The 20,402-nt window shown below is 44.3% G+C and overlaps 7 protein-coding genes across 7 annotated transcripts; 1 reads left to right on the top strand and 6 right to left on the bottom strand.

The window, feature by feature from the left end:
• Nucleotides 1-326: 326 nt before the first annotated feature.
• On the bottom strand, nucleotides 327-1,229 carry CLUP02_07212 (uncharacterized protein; the record flags this gene model as incomplete). The annotated part of the gene is made up of 4 exons (XM_049286207.1): nucleotides 327-547; nucleotides 622-760; nucleotides 818-911; nucleotides 982-1,229. 4 exons carry the CDS (start codon nucleotides 1,227-1,229, stop codon nucleotides 327-329), a joined length of 702 nt encoding a protein of 233 aa, XP_049143350.1.
• A 419-nt stretch (nucleotides 1,230-1,648) lies between these two features.
• Nucleotides 1,649-3,979, bottom strand: CLUP02_07211 (uncharacterized protein; the record flags this gene model as incomplete). Its single annotated transcript, XM_049286206.1, has 2 exons — nucleotides 1,649-2,426; nucleotides 2,478-3,979. 2 exons carry the CDS (start codon nucleotides 3,977-3,979, stop codon nucleotides 1,649-1,651), a joined length of 2,280 nt encoding a protein of 759 aa, XP_049143349.1.
• Nucleotides 3,980-8,055: 4,076 nt separating this feature from the next.
• On the bottom strand, nucleotides 8,056-8,214 carry CLUP02_07210 (uncharacterized protein; the record flags this gene model as incomplete). Its single annotated transcript, XM_049286205.1, has 1 exon — nucleotides 8,056-8,214. A coding segment is annotated over one exon (159 nt), but the record flags the coding sequence as incomplete, so codon positions are not given.
• A 4,098-nt stretch (nucleotides 8,215-12,312) lies between these two features.
• CLUP02_07209 (uncharacterized protein) lies at nucleotides 12,313-14,203 on the bottom strand (the record flags this gene model as incomplete). The annotated part of the gene is made up of 5 exons (XM_049286204.1): nucleotides 12,313-13,148; nucleotides 13,224-13,551; nucleotides 13,616-13,766; nucleotides 13,869-14,099; nucleotides 14,154-14,203. The coding sequence occupies 5 exons, from the start codon at nucleotides 14,201-14,203 to the stop codon at nucleotides 12,313-12,315; spliced, it is 1,596 nt and encodes a 531-aa protein (XP_049143347.1).
• A 166-nt stretch (nucleotides 14,204-14,369) lies between these two features.
• Nucleotides 14,370-14,690, bottom strand: CLUP02_07208 (uncharacterized protein; the record flags this gene model as incomplete). Its single annotated transcript, XM_049286203.1, has 3 exons — nucleotides 14,370-14,400; nucleotides 14,470-14,618; nucleotides 14,661-14,690. The coding sequence occupies 3 exons, from the start codon at nucleotides 14,688-14,690 to the stop codon at nucleotides 14,370-14,372; spliced, it is 210 nt and encodes a 69-aa protein (XP_049143346.1).
• Nucleotides 14,691-14,848: 158 nt separating this feature from the next.
• Nucleotides 14,849-18,231, top strand: CLUP02_07207 (uncharacterized protein; the record flags this gene model as incomplete). Its single annotated transcript, XM_049286202.1, has 2 exons — nucleotides 14,849-15,348; nucleotides 15,405-18,231. The coding sequence occupies 2 exons, from the start codon at nucleotides 14,849-14,851 to the stop codon at nucleotides 18,229-18,231; spliced, it is 3,327 nt and encodes a 1,108-aa protein (XP_049143345.1).
• Nucleotides 18,232-18,497: 266 nt separating this feature from the next.
• Nucleotides 18,498-20,249, bottom strand: CLUP02_07206 (H3 K56 histone acetylation protein KAT11; the record flags this gene model as incomplete). Its single annotated transcript, XM_049286201.1, has 1 exon — nucleotides 18,498-20,249. One exon carries the CDS (start codon nucleotides 20,247-20,249, stop codon nucleotides 18,498-18,500), a length of 1,752 nt encoding a protein of 583 aa, XP_049143344.1.
• Nucleotides 20,250-20,402: the final 153 nt, after the last annotated feature.

The raw sequence follows: 20,402 nt of genomic DNA, 5'->3' as shown, positions 1-20,402 counted from the left end.
AATAAAGGGATAGGTTATATAAAAAGAGTAAAGAAAAGGAGGAAAAGGAGACGACTTAGTAAACGGGCCCGAGGTCGAATTATACTTCTAACCGCAGCGGTTAAATTAATAAAAAAAAAAGAAAGTTAGTATCGGATTAGAAGTTTAATTTAACCGCGGTATATAGCCGACTATATAAGGGCTAATTAGGGGGCCCTATTTACGATTATTATAGCTAGCCTAACCTACGGTTAGAACCTCCTTTTTATACCTACGTAAATATTTATATAGTTTAATTAATCTCTTCGTTAACTACGGTTCGAACTAACTACCCTGTAATAGGGATACTAACAGACGGTGAGCGCACGGTACGCCGGTAGCCAGCCTGTTCGGACTAGCAGGATGTCGCCTTGTTGAAACTCGATTTTCTGAGCGTTTGCTACGGCCTGGAGTTGAGACAGGGGAATGCCAAAGGTTGAAAATGGGTCAAAGGTGATGTTTTTCTCTGTTGCCCAGGAGTACCAGTCAAGTAGAACACCGCGGCCAGTGATGGACTTCCTTGCCATATCTAAGGTAGTGAGCGAAGCGTTAGGAAGCGGTCTTAGAGACTGTGAAGCAGGACTTGGGCGTTGTTCTTCTTACTTTGAATACCGAGTTTAGTGTTGTTATCGGGCCCTGAAATATCATCTTGAGTCACGCCATTGTAATATTGAATATGCTCTTGGTAAGGATAGTGTCGTGGCCCATCCCAATGCGTTGCGCCTTGCGTATTGATGGAGATCTGTTCCCGTAACTTGTTAGAGACTCGTGACCGCGAGCCATGGCTCAGAAGACTAACCTCGTCGTCATTAGCGTTGCCTTTTGGAATGATACGGTGTTCGCACGGCTTTCGAACTGGGTTCATTGGCTGTATAAAGGCATCCAATGGAAGACTGTTGTATAAGAGCATTTTTAGCGCTGAAACTGAAGAGAGCTTTCACATGGCCTGTCAAGTGTACTTACTTGAGCGTTATTGTCTCGCCTATGACCACCTCACTCGTGGCATTCTTGACCAAAGCTGGGTTCAGAAGATTGAGAGCCCCGAGTTCATCTTCATCGCCCCATAATCCCCACGCCGATGCTTTCGGATCTCCCACATGGAGCGGCAAAGAGTCAAAGCTTGGCCGGGTGATTACTTCGGTTGAATTAAAGTTGCCCATGGCTGAATCAGCTGGAGAAGACAGTGAATTCCCTTGTGTTTCAAACATCATTGTATCTATTCCAAAGAAGCTTTTAATAATGCTCAAGAGTGAACATGCTCATGGGTAGACCGAGATCACAGGCCGAGGGTCAGCTGGAGATCGGCTTGGGGAGACCCGCAGGCTGCGACTAGGAGTGACGGCGATCTCGGCAAGATCGGTATTCTTTCCGGCTGACACCAACCCCCAACCCACAAGTCCAAGGCAATTCGGCATGTTCTCAAATGCATCCGAATGCTCCCCAGAGAGGAACTCGAGGCCTCAACGCCTTCGGACAACCTCCGTCGCGTTCACGATTCCGGGAGCTATGGGAACAAGCCAGCTTACTGGTATCCCACCGGCTTATCATCCCCTCTCCATTGAAAGTGGCTTCAATGTTACAGTATCAATTGTATTACAAAGTAGTTGACGGCCATACGCTAGCTTTCCCTTTAGAAGCCATCGAGGTGGGATCCGGATGGCCAAACTAGACTCGTGCCGGAGAACGACATGCCGGAATCGCCCAAGATGTGATCTGCAACTCCCCATGGGAACGCGTCCGGTTGAAATCCGGCCCCTGTGTTTGTCCCACCGTAGCTAACATCGTTACTCCAGCTGCCCCCCTCCGTGAAGAACGTATTCTCATCTACCTCTGGATCGACAGTAGAAGAAAGCTGTGAGGCATTTTGTGCCGCCGGGTGATTTCTAGTCGAAGTGATATGACGGCCCATACCGCCTCTTTGCACACCACCCATTCGTGGGTTCAGTGACCCTGTCTGACGCGGCTCGACTTGATGGGAGTTCTCAGAAGAATTCGAGACAGCATTGTGTCTGCAATCCGAGTTGTTGCCAACGTCTACAACTCGGGGTTGCCCGTTGCTCAATAGCCGACGAATGGTATCGAGACTTCTTCCGCTTCCGGGGGTATGTGAAGCTTCCTGCTGGAGTATACGACATGCGGCTGCAAGCCTGGCTGCCGCGTTTTCTCTCTCGATACCAGTCGATGCTCTTTTCAGCTCTTCGGCTTCAACTGTAGCAGCTGTATATATGCAGTAGCTGACTTGATACGTCATGAGTCGATGAGGGAAAGTCGTTGAGAATAGTGAATGAATCGAGTGAATCTTCTTCGAATGGCGTACGCAGACCTCGAGCGCCTTCTCCTTGATTGTGGTGTCGGAAGAGCTCAAATACGGCCTTCTTAAGAGAATGTGTAGAGCATGGTAAAGGAGACTTTCCTTGTGTCAAAACCGGGTCTACTGAGAGAGAGCGACGAGAACTTACTTCAATGACACAATATGTGGGGGAGGGCTTTGATCCAACATGGATGCGTCCTCGATTCTCAATGGAATCGGAATCTCATGATACCACTGACATATCCTGCTGTCAAGCTCCTCCATCTGTGTAGTGAACTCCTCGTTCCTGCTTGTGCTTGAGAACAGCAACATCATATCTGTAGTGGCTTCGTGAAGCCGGCAAAACGCACAAAAGGCTGATGTCGTCCAGGAAGGCGAAGCAACAAAGTTTTCGGAGACTTCGGTAGCTTGAACAGGCTTCCAGGAGCGTTGATCGTCAACTTTATCCAGTATATCCTGAGCAGGGTAAGGACGTCGTATTAGAGAAGGCGGACGGCCTAGGGCCAGGCTGAGTGTCTTATCCCAGATGTAAGCTGAGTTGTACAGCCTCTTTCGAGTCTCTATCTCAGCAGGTGTCCATCTCTCAAGCCTGGAGAGCTTAGTGATGTCCAGGTGAAGCCCAATGTCTTTCATCATCCGTACTGCCATGCCGGTGTATAACCAACCTTCGGAGCTTTTCCCCATGGCACACTGGCGCCCGCCTAGAATCAGCAACCCCTGAATTGTAGGAATCGCTGGCTTCATGGCCATCATTTCCTTCAGTAACAGCTCCCTTGCACGTGCGATGAACTGGTCGCCTCTCCCCACTCCAGCTGCTGCGGTAACTTGCTCAGGCAGATGTCGAGCTGCTAGACCGAAGATACATAGGAGCAAGAAATCGGTGCAATATGGTCCTCCGAGAGCCAGATCCATCATTAGGATAGGTCTGTAGACACAGCTATGAAGTGGATGTAGCCACGTCCAATAGATATCAAGAAGAGCCATGCCGAGAGTGGTGTCGATGCCGGTGCCGTTCATTACTGGCTTCGCAGCGATCAGAGGCAGCCACACCGAGTCCATCAAAGCATACTGAGACTGTAAAACTTCTACTTGTGCTCGCTTTGGGTCGCTATCCTGATGTTCGCCGGTCAGGTGGGTTTCCTCAAGGGAGCCAGCATGAAAGCGACTTGTCGGACCATTGTAGATGACAGTACCGTCCTCTCCGAGGCCGACCTGGAACCAAAGCGAACCCTCCGTGTCGGCATTGGCTTCAGCAGCACGACTACCATCGTGAGATAGTGGGTGGCTGCGAGCCGTACCGGGATCCGTAATATCGGTATCAGGTGTCTCGAGGTCTGGCTGAGGCTCGTTGGAAGACCGAATCGGACTCCTCATTGATGCCTCTAGATTCCGAATGCGAGCATTTGCTTCTCGAAGTCGGAACTCGGTCGAGTTCTGTGCCGGCCAGCTGCAAGTCTCCTCGGACCGGCGGCATCCCGTACAGATGGGCCGATTTCCACTGCACTTGACCTTGCGAGCTTTGCAGCTTGAGCACGCAAATCCATAGCGGCGAGCTTTCCGGGCAGCAGAAGATGCCGAGGCGGAGGCTATCTGTGCTTTCGGCGTTTGCAGACCGGCTTCGGCATCTTCACTTCCGCCGGAGCCTGCCATAGGCCGGACAGAAAGTTATTCGGTGGTTTTCTGAGGAGTATCCAGTATTACTGTAAAGTGAGGAGACCGAGATCAGGCAAAGATGTGGTAAGTCGAGCCGAATATACTGGCAAAGTTGTGAAGGTGAGATGTGAAGTCTCAACAGTATTCACGGCATTTCCCCACAAGCCGCCTCCTCATTGCGGGGAAGCGAGGAGATGCCAACGGGATGCCGCTAACACACCACGTAGACGTGATCCTATTTGCCTAGGCCAACATAAGCGCTCCCTCCTCCTTTTTAACTAATTATAATTTCTTTATTCTATTAGTATCCCTATTATAGGGTAGTTAGTTCGAACCGTAGTTAACGAAGAGATTAATTAAACTATATAAATATCTACGTAGGTATAAAAAGGAGGTTCTAACTATAGGTTAAGCTAGCTATAATAATTATAAATAGGGCCCCTAATTAGCCCCTACGTAGTCGGCTATATACCGCGGTCGAATTAAACTTCTAATCCGATACTAACTTTCTCTTTTTTTTATTAATTTAACCGCTATAGTTAGAGGTATAATTCGACCTCGGGCCCGTCTACTAGGTCGTCTCCTTTTCCCCCTTTTCTTTACTCTTTTCGTATAATCTAGTACGTATAGCTTTAATAAGGTAATGCGGGATATTCTTATAAAGGATATGAAAAGTGAATATTCATATAGAAGCAAGAATATATGAATATAGGGGAAATAAGCGTATATAAAAGAGGTTTTTGTAGTAAAGAGAGTAATATAGTTGAATTACTATATGAGAAGTTGCTTGCTTAACGAAAGGTCTAGGTAGGCAAATACACGCCTACATATAGGCATAAAAACCTCCTACTAGAATATTCCATTGCTTATTAATTATGATATAATTAATAAGCGTATACGTAAGTGAATGCGTAATCGTAGTACGTAATTCCGCCTCGAGTAAATTCCAGATTATTCAGTTACCTTCCAGTACTTTCCATTGCTCACGTAAGCTTATATAGGCAGTATTGCTTACATAATCAATACCTATAATAATCTACAGAAATCGTAGATTAATATGGTATATAGTTTGCTTACGTAATATTGATAATAAGGCGAATAATAAGGTAAACAAAGTTACCTTTGTAATATATAACCTATCCCTCTATTCGTACGGTGACTTTTCCGCTACCCACGAATTACTCTAATCCCTTATTTAATACTACTTTTATAAAAGCGTCTGCGAGGTTATTTTTACTATTAATCTAACGGATCTCGAGTATCTCGCGCCTTTCGTATAATTACCTAAGGGCTATAATATTAATTATAAGCCTCTTTTCCTTCGTCGTTCCTAATTTAATAAGGTATTTATATAGCGAGTAGGAATCTATATAAATAACCGTTAGAATAAGTAAAAGGCTAATTCGATTAGTAATCTTCCTTAGTATTATTAAAATTACGTAAAAGAGGTTAACGCCGTTAATTATACTATAAACCTCTAACGCTAGTACACTTCTCATTACCTACTTACTTTTAATTAACGAGTAGTAAATTATATTATTATATATAATAAATTCGCTCTCGCCCATACTCTCGTTAGCTAGGATAATAATATACCCTAATTACGAAATAAGGTCGTTATTATTTATAAATAACTTATTAACGAAGACGTAGAGCTTACTTATTATAAGGTCGATTAGGTAATAAACGAAACCTCGATCGAGATTCGTCTATTACTACTTAAGCTATTTATTAAGTACCTCGACGTCTCGTTTAATTAGATTTATAACTTATACTACCTTAGCGTAATTAAAAGTCGCTTTAAACTAATAAATACTTATAATATATACCCCTCGTACGAGCTTAGCTTTATATTACTTCTTAACGTTAGTTACGTTCGGATCGACGAGGTTAATCTTCTCGCCTTACCCCTTTTATTAAAAAACGACGGTTTCCCTTTTAATTATAAGAATCCTACTATTAAATACTAAGGGGGTATTTATTATAAGGACCTCTTTTAGCTTTACTACGAAGCCCGCTTTTTAAAGCTCCTTATCCTCTTTTTTTATAAAGTTAATATTAGATAAGCCTAATATATCGTCGGTCTATATTTTAATAATCTTAAATTAGTTACTTTTATATTCTACGATTAGTAAGTATAGGTTATATATAGAGGTAACTATTAATAGTTAATTAATATAAAAATCGTAATAAGTAGCTTATTAATAAGTGCCCGATTCTACGAGCTTATATAGTGGCTTAAGCACTTTAATAATCGTACCTTTTAAGTACTTACTAGCTATTTCCTTTAGTAAATAGGCTAGGATTCTCTTTATGAGCCCTGTGGCCGATTAGGTATAGGCCTAGGTAATATTATAGCTCTAAATCTCATATCCCTTTTTCCGTAGCGATATTATTAGTACTATTATTAATTATTAGTTATAGCGCTATATAATAAGCGATTATATAAGTAGCGTCGCTTTTTTAACGTCGCCGTACCCCTAAATTACGTATCTAGACTTTTCGTACGGCTAGGGTATTCCTTTTTTTTTAATCTTACGAACTATTCGTAATTTAAATATATAGAGGTTTATATATTTTTTTAAGTCGTATAAGATAAATCGATAGACCCCTCGATTACGAAGAGTATCTATTTTAATAAAATCTAATCCTTTATACGGCTTTTTAATAATTATAATTACGCCTTCTTTACGTAATTTAACTACTAGCTCGAGATCGGCTTTCTCTTTTACTATATAAAAGGTGTTAATTACCTCGTTATTAGTAATAAATTACCGCGTTAGGGCTTACTATCGTAGTCTTTTGCGACGTCTCGCTAGTAGTATTAGTGCCCTTTTAGTAATTTCCTTTTCCTTGTCGTTTATTAGTACTACTACGACGATTTTGTCGAGGATGATTTCCTATGCCTCTACTACGGGTTATATAGTTTCCCCTAGCTCTTTTTCTTTTTATAAGTTAGAAATCACCTCGTTAGGATCTATATAGTACGGTCTAATTATTATAATTAATATTTCGAGTAGTTAGTTACGATCTCTTATGACTATATAAGAGCGCTCGTTAATAGAAATTAACTTATATAGCCTAGTCTATTATTAAGTAATTTCGCGCTATACTCGTATATCCGAATTTAGCGGCATATTTAGATTATCCCCTATATCGGGCCTATTGCGCGCAGTAATTGCCTTATTAACTTACTTTTTTATACTTACCTCGCGCAGTACCTATATTACTTTTTTAACTACTCGGGCTTATTAACTTACGCCTAGCGACAGTAGCAAGGCTAAGGTCGTTCTTAAATATACTTTAAATACTAATAGCGTTAGTATAAGTCCGTTAGGCCCTATAGTATCGTTATAGTATTTAAGTACTATCTAAAGGTATTCGTCGTTAGTAGAATCCGGATTTTCTTTTTTAATAATTCTAAACGCCCTTTTTAACTATTAGTATACCCTTTTTATTTTTTTAATATTATAGTGCGCTTTAACGGGTACGACTTTTAGCTATATACTATAGGCCGTTATATTATCCCTAAATTTTACTAACTTAAAGCTAGTACTAGCGTCGGTTTTAATACCGTCTAGCGGTCCTTAGTATATATCGATCTAGCTTTTTCGTAGGGCTACTTATACTATCTTTACTTATAGATCCTAGAGGAATTGCCCTACTTAGAAAGATATAGCTACGTCGATTATATATAGTACTAGCTAACTATTTAAGTAGAAGATATTAACGACGATTTCTTAGTTAAAGTTGAGCTTATTACGTAATTTAAACTTAAATCTGCGTGGGCTCTGCGTATTTATTTAGTATTAATAGTATACTTTTATTAACTACTCTAATGCCCCTATTTTAATATTATTATTACCTAATTACTTTAGGAGGTTATATAGCCTCGTAACCGACGGGTACCTAAATCTTTAGTATAGTCTTCTAAGCTCACTTTTTATTAAATAATTAATCGACTTCGTGTCGTTAGTAAGCTTTATAAACGTATACCCTTATTATCGTTCGACTATCTCGAAGTACTTATTACTAAAGATTCTGTTCTTCGTATTATCGAATATAATACCTAGTTAATCTATATCTTTTAGATATAGGAGAAATAGGGTATTAACGAGTAAAATATAAAAAGTTATCGTTCTAAAGTACGTCTCTATTTTTACTATACTTAGGGCGACGATTTCCTTACCTAGGCCGAAACTAATCCTTATAATACTCGCTATTAACGTATTAAGCGTTACTAATGCGATCTTTTATAGCACTTAGAATTACCCTTTTCCTCTAGTTAACTATTACGATACCCTAGTATCTAAAATAATCTTATAGAAATTATCTAGGCCGTACCTTTTACTTACGTAGAATGCTTATATAAGCTTAGTATTTAAAAGATCTAAGTAGTATAAAAAGGACCCCTCTAGCTACCCCTAGATATACTTAGCACTATGTTCTTTTTTTTTAAATATTAAGAGAGATAGCGTCTTCTCCTTAATCGTTAAGATAATAAGCTTTAGCCCTATTAGATTCGCCCTTTCGGCTACCTCTATATTCGTCGTTTAAAAGACCTTCCCTTACTATTTATAAATAAAAGCCTACTTATTAAGAGCTTCTATTACCCTCTATTTATTTAGCCTCGTATATCCTCTAGAGGCTAACGGGGTAAAAAAAGAGTAGTTAATATTATCGATTTTATTATAATTTAATTCGTTAGTATAGGGGGTAAGATCTTCTTTATCTTTTGAATTTTTTATAGGGGGTATATACTTTAAGTTACTACTTTAGCTACTATCGCTAGGTTCCGTACCCCCGGATCTTCCCTTATATATAACGAGGAATTAGTTAAACTAACGAGGGCTAGTTTTACTGTCTATTACCTTCGACTTTTTATATTATTCATACGATTTAGTACGCTCTTCTTCGGAGTAGTTACTTAACTAATATTTATCCTTTTTATAAATATAATATTACTTTTTCTATTACCCTACCTATAAGTTAAATCTTTACCTATTCAACGAATTTAGGCCTCTTTACTAGCAATTACTATATTTAGCCTCTTTTCCTTTTTTATTATACGTTTAATCGATTTAATATTATTAATAAGGGCCGTCGTATATTTAGAAATAGGTTTAGCGCGGCATTCTTATTTTAATATTAAAACTAAATCTTAGTTTCGAGTAAAGCGTTTCGTAGTCTTTAGGTGCCTAGTATAGAGTGATTTTTACTTTTAGTATACGCTAGACTATAGTATAAAGATATCCGACTTTCCGCTCGTTTATCCCCTTATTTAGCTAGGTTTTCGCTAGCTTATCGATTCGATTAATAAGCTTTTTAAAAATCTTTACTTACGATTTGCCCTCTATTATCCTAGTTATAAATATAAAAAAAATCGCTTATAACTTAAATAAGAGCTCTAAGTTCTTATCTTAGGTCTCGAAGTAGCTTCGGATTACGTTAATTATACTAAGAAAGTCGTTTTAATTAAGATTACGTACCGCTTCGTAATAGTAATTAAAGGCTTTACTTATAAGTACGATATTAATTACCGAATAGTACTAGTATTCCCTAATTCCGACTTTTTTATAATAATCATAAAATATTATTAGGGTTTTTTATAAGACCTTATACTTCCCCCTAGAGTATAATTTCTCTTTTGGGAAGATCTTTTTAAGGTTTATAAATTGCCTCGTATTTGCCGCTAGATTTTTAGTATTTATATACGATCCTTATGTCGCTACGTACTATTAATAACTTTAGGTCGTTTACTTCCTTTTTTATTAGCCGATCGGCGCCGAATTTCGTATTAATAATAGTAACGAGTTATAGATCGAAATAAGTAGAATTATCGATTATCGTACTTCTAGTATTATATTTTGCCCCGGTATATCCTTTTATAATAATAGATTTCCGTTAGTAATTATAGGGAGGAAATCTAGGTCGTTTACCCTTTTTTTAAATTTATTAAAGCGATTGTACGCTCTATTAACCTATGCCTAGTTTTATAGTACGAATTCCTTTTTTATAATTATTATTATTAGTATTTTATATAGCTTTTATAATTATAATTACGCTAGTAATACCCCTCGCCCGTAAAGGAATTTATTAACTATTTTTATAATTCCTAAGCTTGCGCTCGCGAACTATTTATCTAGTTAATAATTAAGGTCGTCTGCGATTTTATAAAATAAGGGTTGCCCCTATAGCCCCTTTTTCTTATAAACCTTAGTTAAATAGATTAATACTACGTTAATTTGCTTACTATTAGGCTAATTTACGATTCTATATATCTACGTCCCCTAATAATCCGGGTTAATATTTACTTATTTATAAGGGATTAGGATTCTATTTAAGATCGGGTTTTGTCCTCTTTTTTCTTACCCTAACTCGCTAAGGGTCGTGCTCTAGCTTATACCCGTATTAATAGTCGCTAGCGTATTTAATTTTAATAAGGATATATCTAATCCGCGCGCGGGTCGTAATAAATCCGTACTTTCGCTACTTAACGAATTTATTAAGGTCTAGGAGATTCCCGCTTCTTCTTACCGTCTTACTATTACTCTCGTTTTTATTATTTTTAGTAATTATTACTATCCTTTTAAATCGCTAGCTATCGTACTTACTAAGATCCTCCTTTTTATTTAGTAAAAAAGGGTAGGTTTTAGTAATTCTTTTTAATAATAATAGCAGTAAACGTTTATATTACTATAAGAAAATATAGTAATTAGTCTCGGGATCTTTATTAGTTACCGATTTCCGCTATCCCGTATACTTCTAGCTTCTTAAGCCTCGTGCTCTTTATAATTTCTAAATAGCTTCTTTAGTTAATTTTTCGAAATTAGTAATCTCGTACCGGGAGCTAGTATAAAAAAGAAGCCCTTTAGCGGCCCTCTAGAGGATTCTTTTCTTTTCCCTTTAAATCCTCGTCTTTTTTAGCCTTTTTTTAAGCTAATAATAACTCTAGCGGGAGGTCGTAGGACCACTTTAGGGTAGCCGCTTTTTTTTTAAGTTAATTTCCGAGATCTATAATACTCTTAGCTCGATACTATTAGGACCTCTAAATCCCCTCCTCTTTTATTAAACCGTCCCTTATATTATATTCCTAAGTAATACCCGGGGGGTAGTTAAGGGAGCTACGAGGAGGTTATTTAGATCGCGGGCTTAAGGTCGTATTTATAAGGTCCTCGTAATAGTAGACTTTTTTATATATTATAAATTTCTTAGCTTAATAACTCTTATAAGATTACCTTTATTACTAAGTAAGAATGTTTATATTTAGAGATCCCCTTTTTTAATCGCACGGTGCTCTTTTATACCGTACTTTTACTAATTTAATTAGTTAATTTTTAATTACGGGCCGTCCGTAAAAAAGTTATTTAGTAAAAAAGCTACTTAGGGCGACGGTAAAAGGCTAGTTACTTAAGCGGTTCCGTTAATTAACGTAGTTTAATATAATAAACGTCGACCTTTTATAAATAATAAAGGGCTACGATTACTCAATTCTATATAGTATTTAAGAATCGCCCCCTTTTTCGTTTATTTCTATAAGGTTAATTAGTACGAATCTCCTATCCCGTACGGTATTAAAAAGTCGTCTCTTTTATATAGCGAGATACCTTACCGATCTATAATAATAAAATTTAATTACTAATTAGTATTAGTATCCTTATTATAAAGTAGTTAGTTCGAACCGTAGTTAACGAAGAGATTAATTAAACTATATGAATATCTGCGTAGGTATAAAAAGGAGGTTCTAACTGTAGGTTGGGCTGGCTACGATAATTGTAAATAGGGCCCCTAATTGGCCCCTGCGCAGTCGGCTGTATGCCGCGGTCGAATTGGACTTCCAATCCGACAGTTCAGTAGCTCGAACCATCAGGGACTGACAACCCCCCTAGCATTGGCTTTAAGAGACAGAAGGGGACGTGCGAAGAGGTGTATCCTCACATAGTAGCTTTGAGAACTGGGGCCGTGTCAAGCAAAAGAGAATTTGATGCACATATTAGAACTTCATCATCCTTATGCCGAAGCGATCATACATGTTACATCTATTGTACGTGATGCATATCCTCATGCCTGGCGCCGCAGGCTAGGCTCTACGTCCTATCAATATATACAAGGTCCAGCAAGGTTGGTGCTCATGTAGACAGCTCGGACATACTCCTCTTTCCAATAGAGCTTAAAAAGCGAATGTGACTGAAATCATTACACAGTGCTCAAGAGCGTTGTAACCAAGTTGGATTTCCTGACTATGTGCTCTGCACCAAGATCTTGTATCCAGGCACTTCGGCACCTCTGAGTTGATTAAGTGTGTTCTATGTAGTCCTTGACAGCTGAGATCAGGGAACATATCGGTACAGAGGATGGTCATCGCCCTCCTCGGAAACTTCTGGAGGAACATAGTCCAGATCGCTTTTGCCGTACTTCTCGTCACGCTTCTTGTTCTGCAATCTTAAGCAAAGACTGAGAGTAGCTGCTATGATAGCCGCGCCAAACAATAGTCCAGCACAAATCCACATACCCTTGGAATACCAAGGTTGAGCCGATTTCGGGAACAAACGAGCTCCAAGAATAGGCCCACACTGTCCAACCATACCGAACAAGGCCAAACCTGCGCCGCGTTTAGATGCCGAGCCTTGATTATCCGTTACCCACGTAAAGGTGATGGCAACCGCCGGGAACACTCCCGCGCAAACAAGGAAAGTTGCAAAGTAGCGGACCCCAGTGCTGTGGATTGTTGCAAGCAGGACATAACCAATGGCCCCCACGGAACAGAACAAGGCGATAAAGATACCTCGACTCCTAAGACGATCCGAAACAAAGCTGGCAGAGACACAGACTACATACGCGGTCAGGTAGGGGCAAGCGGACAGACCCTGAGCACGAAGTGAAGTAAAGCCCATGGCCTCAAGAATCGTGGGTAGGTATGCCGGAAGGGATCCAAAGGCGGTGTTGAGACTGAAGATGATGATAGCTTGCAAGTAGTTCTTGTAGTCGAAAAACGCAGCGAAAGCTTGCTTTCCGTTTAGCTTTCCGCTTCTTTTTTCGCCGCGGCCTTTTATGGCGCGATGACTGATGATCTCGTTCTCGCGGGAGCTGAGGAAACGGCACTCGGCTGGGGAGGCAGGGAGGAAGAAGTATGCCACGACGGCGAGAATTATCGTTGGAGCGCCCTCTAGAAGATTAATGAGTCAGTCAATAATTAAGTATGAGTATCACTTAGGTAGAACATGGTTCTTGCCACACTCACCCACAAGAAAGAGGAGTTGCCAGCTGTGAATAGACGCCTTCACGTGCAGCAGGCCGTAAGCAATTGCAGAGGCAACACAGCTCGCAAGCGGTGCGAATGAAATGAAAAGCCCGTATCGAAGACCCATCTCACCACGATGATAGAAGAAGGTCAAGTATAGTGCGACAGCTGGGATAAATCCAGCCTCGAAAGCTCCAATCAAAAAGCGCAGAGCCATCATGCCTGCGAGATTGGTTGTGACTGCTTGAAGCATGCTCATGGCGCCCCATCCAGAAACCATCATTGCAGTCCATAATGGCAAGGGAACGAAGGTCCAGACGATGATTAACTGGGGGATTCGACTGTCAGCGACAAGAAGCCAGAGACTGAAGAGTTTGTAGAGAGAGTCTCACCCAATGAAACAAGATGTAGCCAATGTATAGAACGGTCACGATCCAAGAGTAATCGTCCGAAGTAATACTCCAGTCTTTCCCCATGCCCGCAGTGTATGCGTTCCCGACATTGCCGCGATCAATGTAAGAGCAGAAATTAAGGGCTCCAAGCCTGCGTAGACAATGTTGTCAGTAAATAGAAACTGTCTTAATGCAAGGTCCTGGCCAAGAAGACGAACAGAGCTTTCCTGCTGGCCAAGAGTAAGGTACTCACAGGGGTATCAGACTCCAATCGAGCTTTCTCAAGGCAGAGCCCTCTTCCTCGCTGGTCCAAGTGACCGTGGCTGTGCCATCTCCCGACTTCAGGTCGTCAACAACATCAATCTCTTCCATTCGACCGCCGGAGGAAGGGTTGGCGTCTTCGACGTGGGTTGGATCCTGCTTCGCTTCTTGGCGCGTAGCTGACATGGTAACAGCAGAGTCTTGTAAAAACCCGTGAAGAACTCTTGGGCGAATTGGTTAGAGTCGATACGGCCGAGGAAGGGCTTCTCAAAATTACAACTTGAGCTTCTTGAGGACGGCTTTTTGCACACTTTCGTAGGAGATCATAATGGACTTATGTTCAACTTATTCCAGTCATTGTGAGCTTGTCTCAAGTGGACCAAAATATCATCCAGACATCCGGAGAGAGGTTTGCCTACCCCACGGGGAAGGCTCACCCGCCAAAATCTCAAGCCAACTCATACTAGGTAGGTAGACTAAGAAAGCCATCACACTAGGTCTCGGTATCAATGCCGAGTGATGTGCTGTAGACCAGGAGGCACGAACTTTTGGTAATACAGATTTGGTCAAATAAATGTGTCCATGGGAGTTACCGAATAATCAAAAGAGATGGAGGGGGAGATGCCGAGGAGAACCCCGCAGATCGGATTAAGTTACCGAGCTTGCTGTGTAAGATTCCGAACAGCCCTGTAGCGCAGGCTTTCGCAGGATAATCTGAGCCCTCGGGCGGGCAAATGGAAGGCTAAGAAAGAACGTCATATCCTCCAATAGACTGGCTGAGGACATCGGAGAGCTTCCGAAAGACGGCATTCATGAGCGTTACCCGATTTCGCTCAACTGATCTCGAAGGCGCGGTTTTAACTTGACAAGTCAAAAAGAACGCGTCCTGCCAGGGTTTCAACGATCTCCTGAGTGCATCGGGATTTCAACCTTTTTCAATTGTCTGTCAAGCGTACGTTGCTCGCTTTTGCCATGGCGACCTCTAATCCATCAGATGAGTTCACTATACTCACCCCGAATGCCATGCTTGGCTACGGATATGACTCGAATCATTTCTGGTACGGTATCAACAAGTACAAGCCCAGCGCCATAATTGTCGACAGCGGCTCCACCGATGGCGGGCCGTATAAGCTCGGCATGGGCAAGATGACGTGCGGCCGCGGCTCCTACACGCGAGACCTCGAGCCCATTCTCGCAGCATGTTATCACCATAACATCAAAGTCCTGATTGGCTCTGCCGGAGGTGACGGCAGCAACAAGCATGTTGCTGAGATGCTCGATCTGGTCAAGGAAATCACGGAAAGTAACGGATACTCATTCAAAGTGGCGACGATCCAGGCGGGAATGGATCGCGAATGGATCAAGTCGAGGATCTCTCAAAATCGAGTCGGGCCGTGTGGTCCTGTGGAACCCTTGATCTCCGAGGTTGTGGATGGTGCTGTAGATGTTGTTGCGCAAATGGGATCTGAGCCGTGAGTCTGCTTATGGAATTTGGGATTGGATACTCTTAACTAACATGGAGTTGAAGATACATCGAGGCATTGAAGGGAGACCCGGACATCATCATAGGCGGAAGATCCTATGACCCTGCCCCCTTTGCTGCGTTTTCAATATCCCGAGGAGTGTTGCCCGACGTTGCGTGGCACATGGGCAAGATTATGGAATGCGGCGGCATCTGTGCCGTACCCAAGGGACGATCAATGGTAGCAACCATGAGAAAGGAGTCCTTTGACCTCACACCCTTGTCACCAGCAGAACGATGCACTCCTCTCTCCGTTGCAGCTCATACTCTCTATGAGAAGACGAGACCAGACTGCCTTCCCGGCCCAGGCGGCATCCTAAACCTCGACAATGCCAAGTACGAACAAATCACGCCAAAGACGTGTCGTGTATCCGGGGCCCGTTTCGAGACGACGCCATATCAAGTCAAACTCGAAGGCGTTACCCATCTAGGATATCGCACGATCTTCATCGGTGGCATCCGAGATCCCATTCTGATCGACCAAATTGACGACTTTTTGGAGAGAGTCCGCAAGTATTCCCAGAATCTGTTCCCGGAGCTCGACAAGACGGAACAATGCCAACTCTTGTACCACGTTTACGGGAAGAATGGTGTGATGGGCCCTCTAGAGCCAGTCCAGGGCCGTCCCCACGAGATTGCGGTCTTGGGAGAGGTCGTTGCACCCACGTCTGAACTCTCACACACGATCGCGAACAACGTTCGGGCTTCCATCTTGCATTTTGCGTATCCGGATCAAGTCGCGACGACGGGAAATTTTGCCAGCCCCCTGTCGCCGCATGAACAGGATGCCGGGGCTGTGTTCAAGTTCAGCCTGTATCACTTGGTGGACTTAGACGTCGGCGAAGAGTCGTCAATCTTCCCCGTTCAGCATACGTCCATCAGCTCTTCCAAGTCATCAGCAACTCCTGAGCCGAGTCTTTCCAAGGAGAAGTTTGGGGAACTTGAAAATGGTATCCTTGCACCTTTGACGAAGAAGACGGTGACAACAGAGGAGACCACGCTCAATGAGGTTGCACGCATTATCCGGTCCAAGAACTCTGGACCTTTTGAGATGACGTTTGATGTCATGTTTGACGACCCTGCCGCTTACAGGCGCGTCAAAGACTCCAATATCTTCACCAACGATACGATCAAGAAGTTGTACCGCGTCGACGACAGCGACATCTTGACAAACATGTACTTTGACCCAGCCCTTGCTTGGAAATGCACGATCAAGCGACCATGGCCCCAAGGCAGCGTTGGCGAGCGCGATACCCTCGGGACTCAGCAGCACGCACCTCTTCTTAGCATTCGAGTTCCTGCGGCAAAGGAAGTCAATGGATTTACAACAAATGGGGTTCAATCTGTCACAGGGGCTTGCAATAGCGCTGTCAATGTAACGACCAAGTCCGTTTCGCGAGGAAATCTCACGGCGCAAGGTGTTGTGGAGGAGATCTGGGCAGGCCTCGGACTCCCTTCCGACTCCTTGAGCTCAGTGAACTTGGAGAACGGCGGTGCCCCGACCTTGCCATCATCATTCAAGGTTGGCATCCTCGCACAGAGCTCGATCGCGTTATCAGCTCTTGCCGCATCACAAATTCACGCCCTGCGCAATGCCGCTGCCGTTCCCAAGGTCGACGTTCCCCTTCAGCACGCCACAGTTGAGTTCAAGTCAGAGAGACTCTACACCCTCGACGGCAAGCCGACACCGTCACCATGGGGTCTCATTGGCGGACTGCACAAGACCTCGGACGGCCATGTCCGGATCCACGATTCCTTTCCCAATCATGCCGATGGGATTCTTAAGATGGTAGGCCTGCCTGTTGGATCGAACAGACAACAACTTTCCGACAAGGTTGCCGATTGGGCCAGCATCGACCTTGAGACTGCCGCCACAGTGGAGGGAAAGATGGCGGCATATGCTCTGAGGTCCTATCGCCAGTGGGACGCCCTTCTACAGTCAAAAGCCATCAGTGACTTCCCCATCGAAATTGCTCAACTCTCATCAGCCGGGTCTAAGGGTCTTCCCGAGAGAATGGCAGCAGGCAACTCAAAATGCCTCCAAGGTCTCCGCGTCGTCGAAATGAGCCGAGTGATCGCCGCGCCCTTGTGCGGAAAGACGCTCGCAGCTCATGGCGCGGACGTAATCTGGGTCACTTCACCGAACCTGCCCGACCTTCCGACCATGGATCGTGACTTTGGCAGAGGGAAGAGAACGGTCCAGCTGGATATCCACAACCATTCTGACAAGGCCCAGCTCATCGAGCTGATCCAGACGTGCGACGTATTTGTCCAGGGGTTCCGCCCCGGCAGCCTGGCCGGCTACGGTCTGTCGTCCGAGGAGCTGGTGAAGATCAACCCGTCCATCATCATCGCCAACATGTCTGCATTCGGGCCCCAAGGACCCTGGTCCAACCGTCGAGGCTACGATTCTTTGGTGCAGACTTGCTCGGGCATGAATGTCTCCGAGGCAGAGCACGCCGGGCTGGGAGAAGCTGCCCGTCCGACACCCTGTCAAGCTCTGGACCATGCTGGCGGATACCTGCTCGCAACAGGTGTCACTGCAGCTCTATACAAGAGGGCGAAGTCAGGCGGATCGTACAAGGTTGACGTTTCCCTCGCGGGCGTGATGAAATACCTGCGAAGTCTGGGACAGTATTCAGGGGCTAGCGGATTTGAAGGAGTTGGTAACTACGAGAAGCCTGAGGACGTCCCCAGCGAGTTTTTCGAGACTCGAAAGACGGGTTTCGGCCCCATGACTGCAATCAGACATAGTGCTCGGGTCGAAGGTTGCGAGGTTGGTTGGGATGTGATGCCGAAGCCGCTAGGTTCAGATGATGCGCAATGGCTGTGATGATTATGGGCACTGTGGTTTATGCGAATCGAGACCATTTCGTGTTTAATGAAGATCTACAAATGCGGTAAACTTGCTGCCTCAATACAACATTTTGATCAATTTGGGGCAACGTAATAATGTGCCCTTGATGTCCTGTCCTCATCGGGTCTTCCCAAACCCTATCCCAGTATCCGTAGGTAAACACAAACCATCCTGTTACCTGGTATCCCTGATCCAACGCCTTGCTAGTACCCATAAGATGCCTGACTCCTTGTCCTCCGAAGTCATACGTCACGCTTCTTGCGGACGAGACCGGCTCCTGACACGTTGACTTGCGGTGTTTCCCCTCCGTTCGCCGCTGCGGCCGCTGATTCGTCTTTAGACTTCTTTCGAATGAGCCCCGTACTGAGGACGTTAACCTTGGTCGGCGGCTCATCTGAAGTAGGAGTCGCGGAGTCCTCCGGGCGCTTGCGCTTAATAAGGCCCGAGATGACATTCACGGCGTTCGCCGAAGAGCCATTTGACGCTGGCGTTGGAGTCTCCTTCCGGCCCACAACCTGCATGCCCCAATCGTCTCCCATGCCGACCTCGCTGATCCATCGCCGCGTGCCGCTAGCTGCGATCTCTGGTTTGGCAAAGTCTAGGCGTAGGAGAAGCTCATTGACTCTCTTGTAATCGTTCTCATCGACAATCTTGCGGCCCCTACCCTCAGCAGGCCAGAAGTAATAGGCAGTCGAGATTGGCTTGTCTAGCAGGTAGTTACGCTGTTGGGTTTTGATGCGTGGCTGTCTTGACTTAACGACTCCCGCCAAATTAGACTTGTTCTTCTTATGTTTGTTTTTGCTCTCAGGCTTCTCTGGCTTAGTCTTGGTCTTAGTCGGTGTGCCGGAAGGTGGCACGGGAAACAGCTTGCGAGGGGTGGACATGGGTGTGACGGGCCGTACTGCCTTCTGCTTGCTAGGCGTGACGGGCGGGTTAGACGCATCGAAAGAAGGGTTCGGCGTTGGGAGATTTGCAGAGGCACTGTCAGTATGCACTTGCTCGGCCTCCTCATCAAAGACAACCCAGATGAAGCCCGTGAGCCGACCGCTCGAACACTCTTGTCTGTATGCCATCATTTCCCAGAAGGTATCCAAGCTCTTCACGCTCTTCCATTGTCCAGTGGTCTTGATTTGCTTCGACTTGCCCGCTTCTTCATCCAGCTCGTCTCGGAATCGGGATTTCGGATCGTCTGGGAACCGGGGGATAAGGCATCGTGCAGGTACCCAATCGTACTCCTTAGTGTAATGCGAGATCTTCTCGAGAGCGTGACCCAGGACCCAATTTGACGCGCTCTTTGGGGTCTTGGGCAGGAAAGCCTTGGTTTCGTAATTGTCGAGTCCCGGGATGACGAGGTAGCCTTTGACAGTACCCCATGGAGCTCCCTTTCCCACGGGAGGGTTCTCCAAGAGAGGGTCTAGGACTTTGCACCACCACTTCACTAGTCCTCTGTCATCGAGCACATGCTTGCCACTGTACTCGACAGAGCCAGGGAAGAGGTATTGATCTTGAGCCCGGGCGAAGAGACTAACGATGGATTGAATGCCCTTGCGCCTGCGCTGCTCGACCAGGTACGAAACAAAGGCACTGCTAATCTCCTTGATTGGCGATGAGGTGCCTTTGGGAAGGTTGAGAAGCTTCAAGTAGCCAGTTGAATCGGCTTTGGCAACGAAGAAAGTGCTGGAGTATGCAGTCGTGTAGATGTAGACCTCTAGCGCGAGGACAAGAACTTGCTTCGAGGTAGTCTCCTTTGCTTCAAGGGCAGCGTCGGTAGTGATTGAGGGAATATCGATGGATATTGCAAGAAAATGCTTTTCGCAAAAGGTCTTGTCTTCTCGTTCTTCGGGAGGAGCTGAGTACAGGGCGTCCGTCTTGGTCGGAGGAGTTGAGAGGTGGTGGATGCCAAAGCGGTAGCCCTTGGGCAGAACAGCGGACAATTTCTCAAGGAGAAGAGCACTGCTCTGGGCGGTGGCCTTGGTTCGGCTCGGAGTCGCCATGATGCTTGAGAAAGGGAAGCTATTCAGTTGGAATTGATTCTCCCGAAAAGATTGTCATGCCATAGTTGTCAATTGAGGAGAGGACTGAAAGGAATTGAACTTGAGGGGTTGGTCAAGCAGGCTGAGCAAGCTGCAGGACCGTCCCTTCCTTTC

This window comes from Colletotrichum lupini, chromosome 4 (assembly GCF_023278565.1).
Source record: "Colletotrichum lupini chromosome 4, complete sequence".
Classification (NCBI taxonomy): Eukaryota; Fungi; Ascomycota; class Sordariomycetes; order Glomerellales; family Glomerellaceae; genus Colletotrichum; species Colletotrichum lupini.
This window is presented reverse-complemented; position numbering and strand designations above follow the sequence as displayed.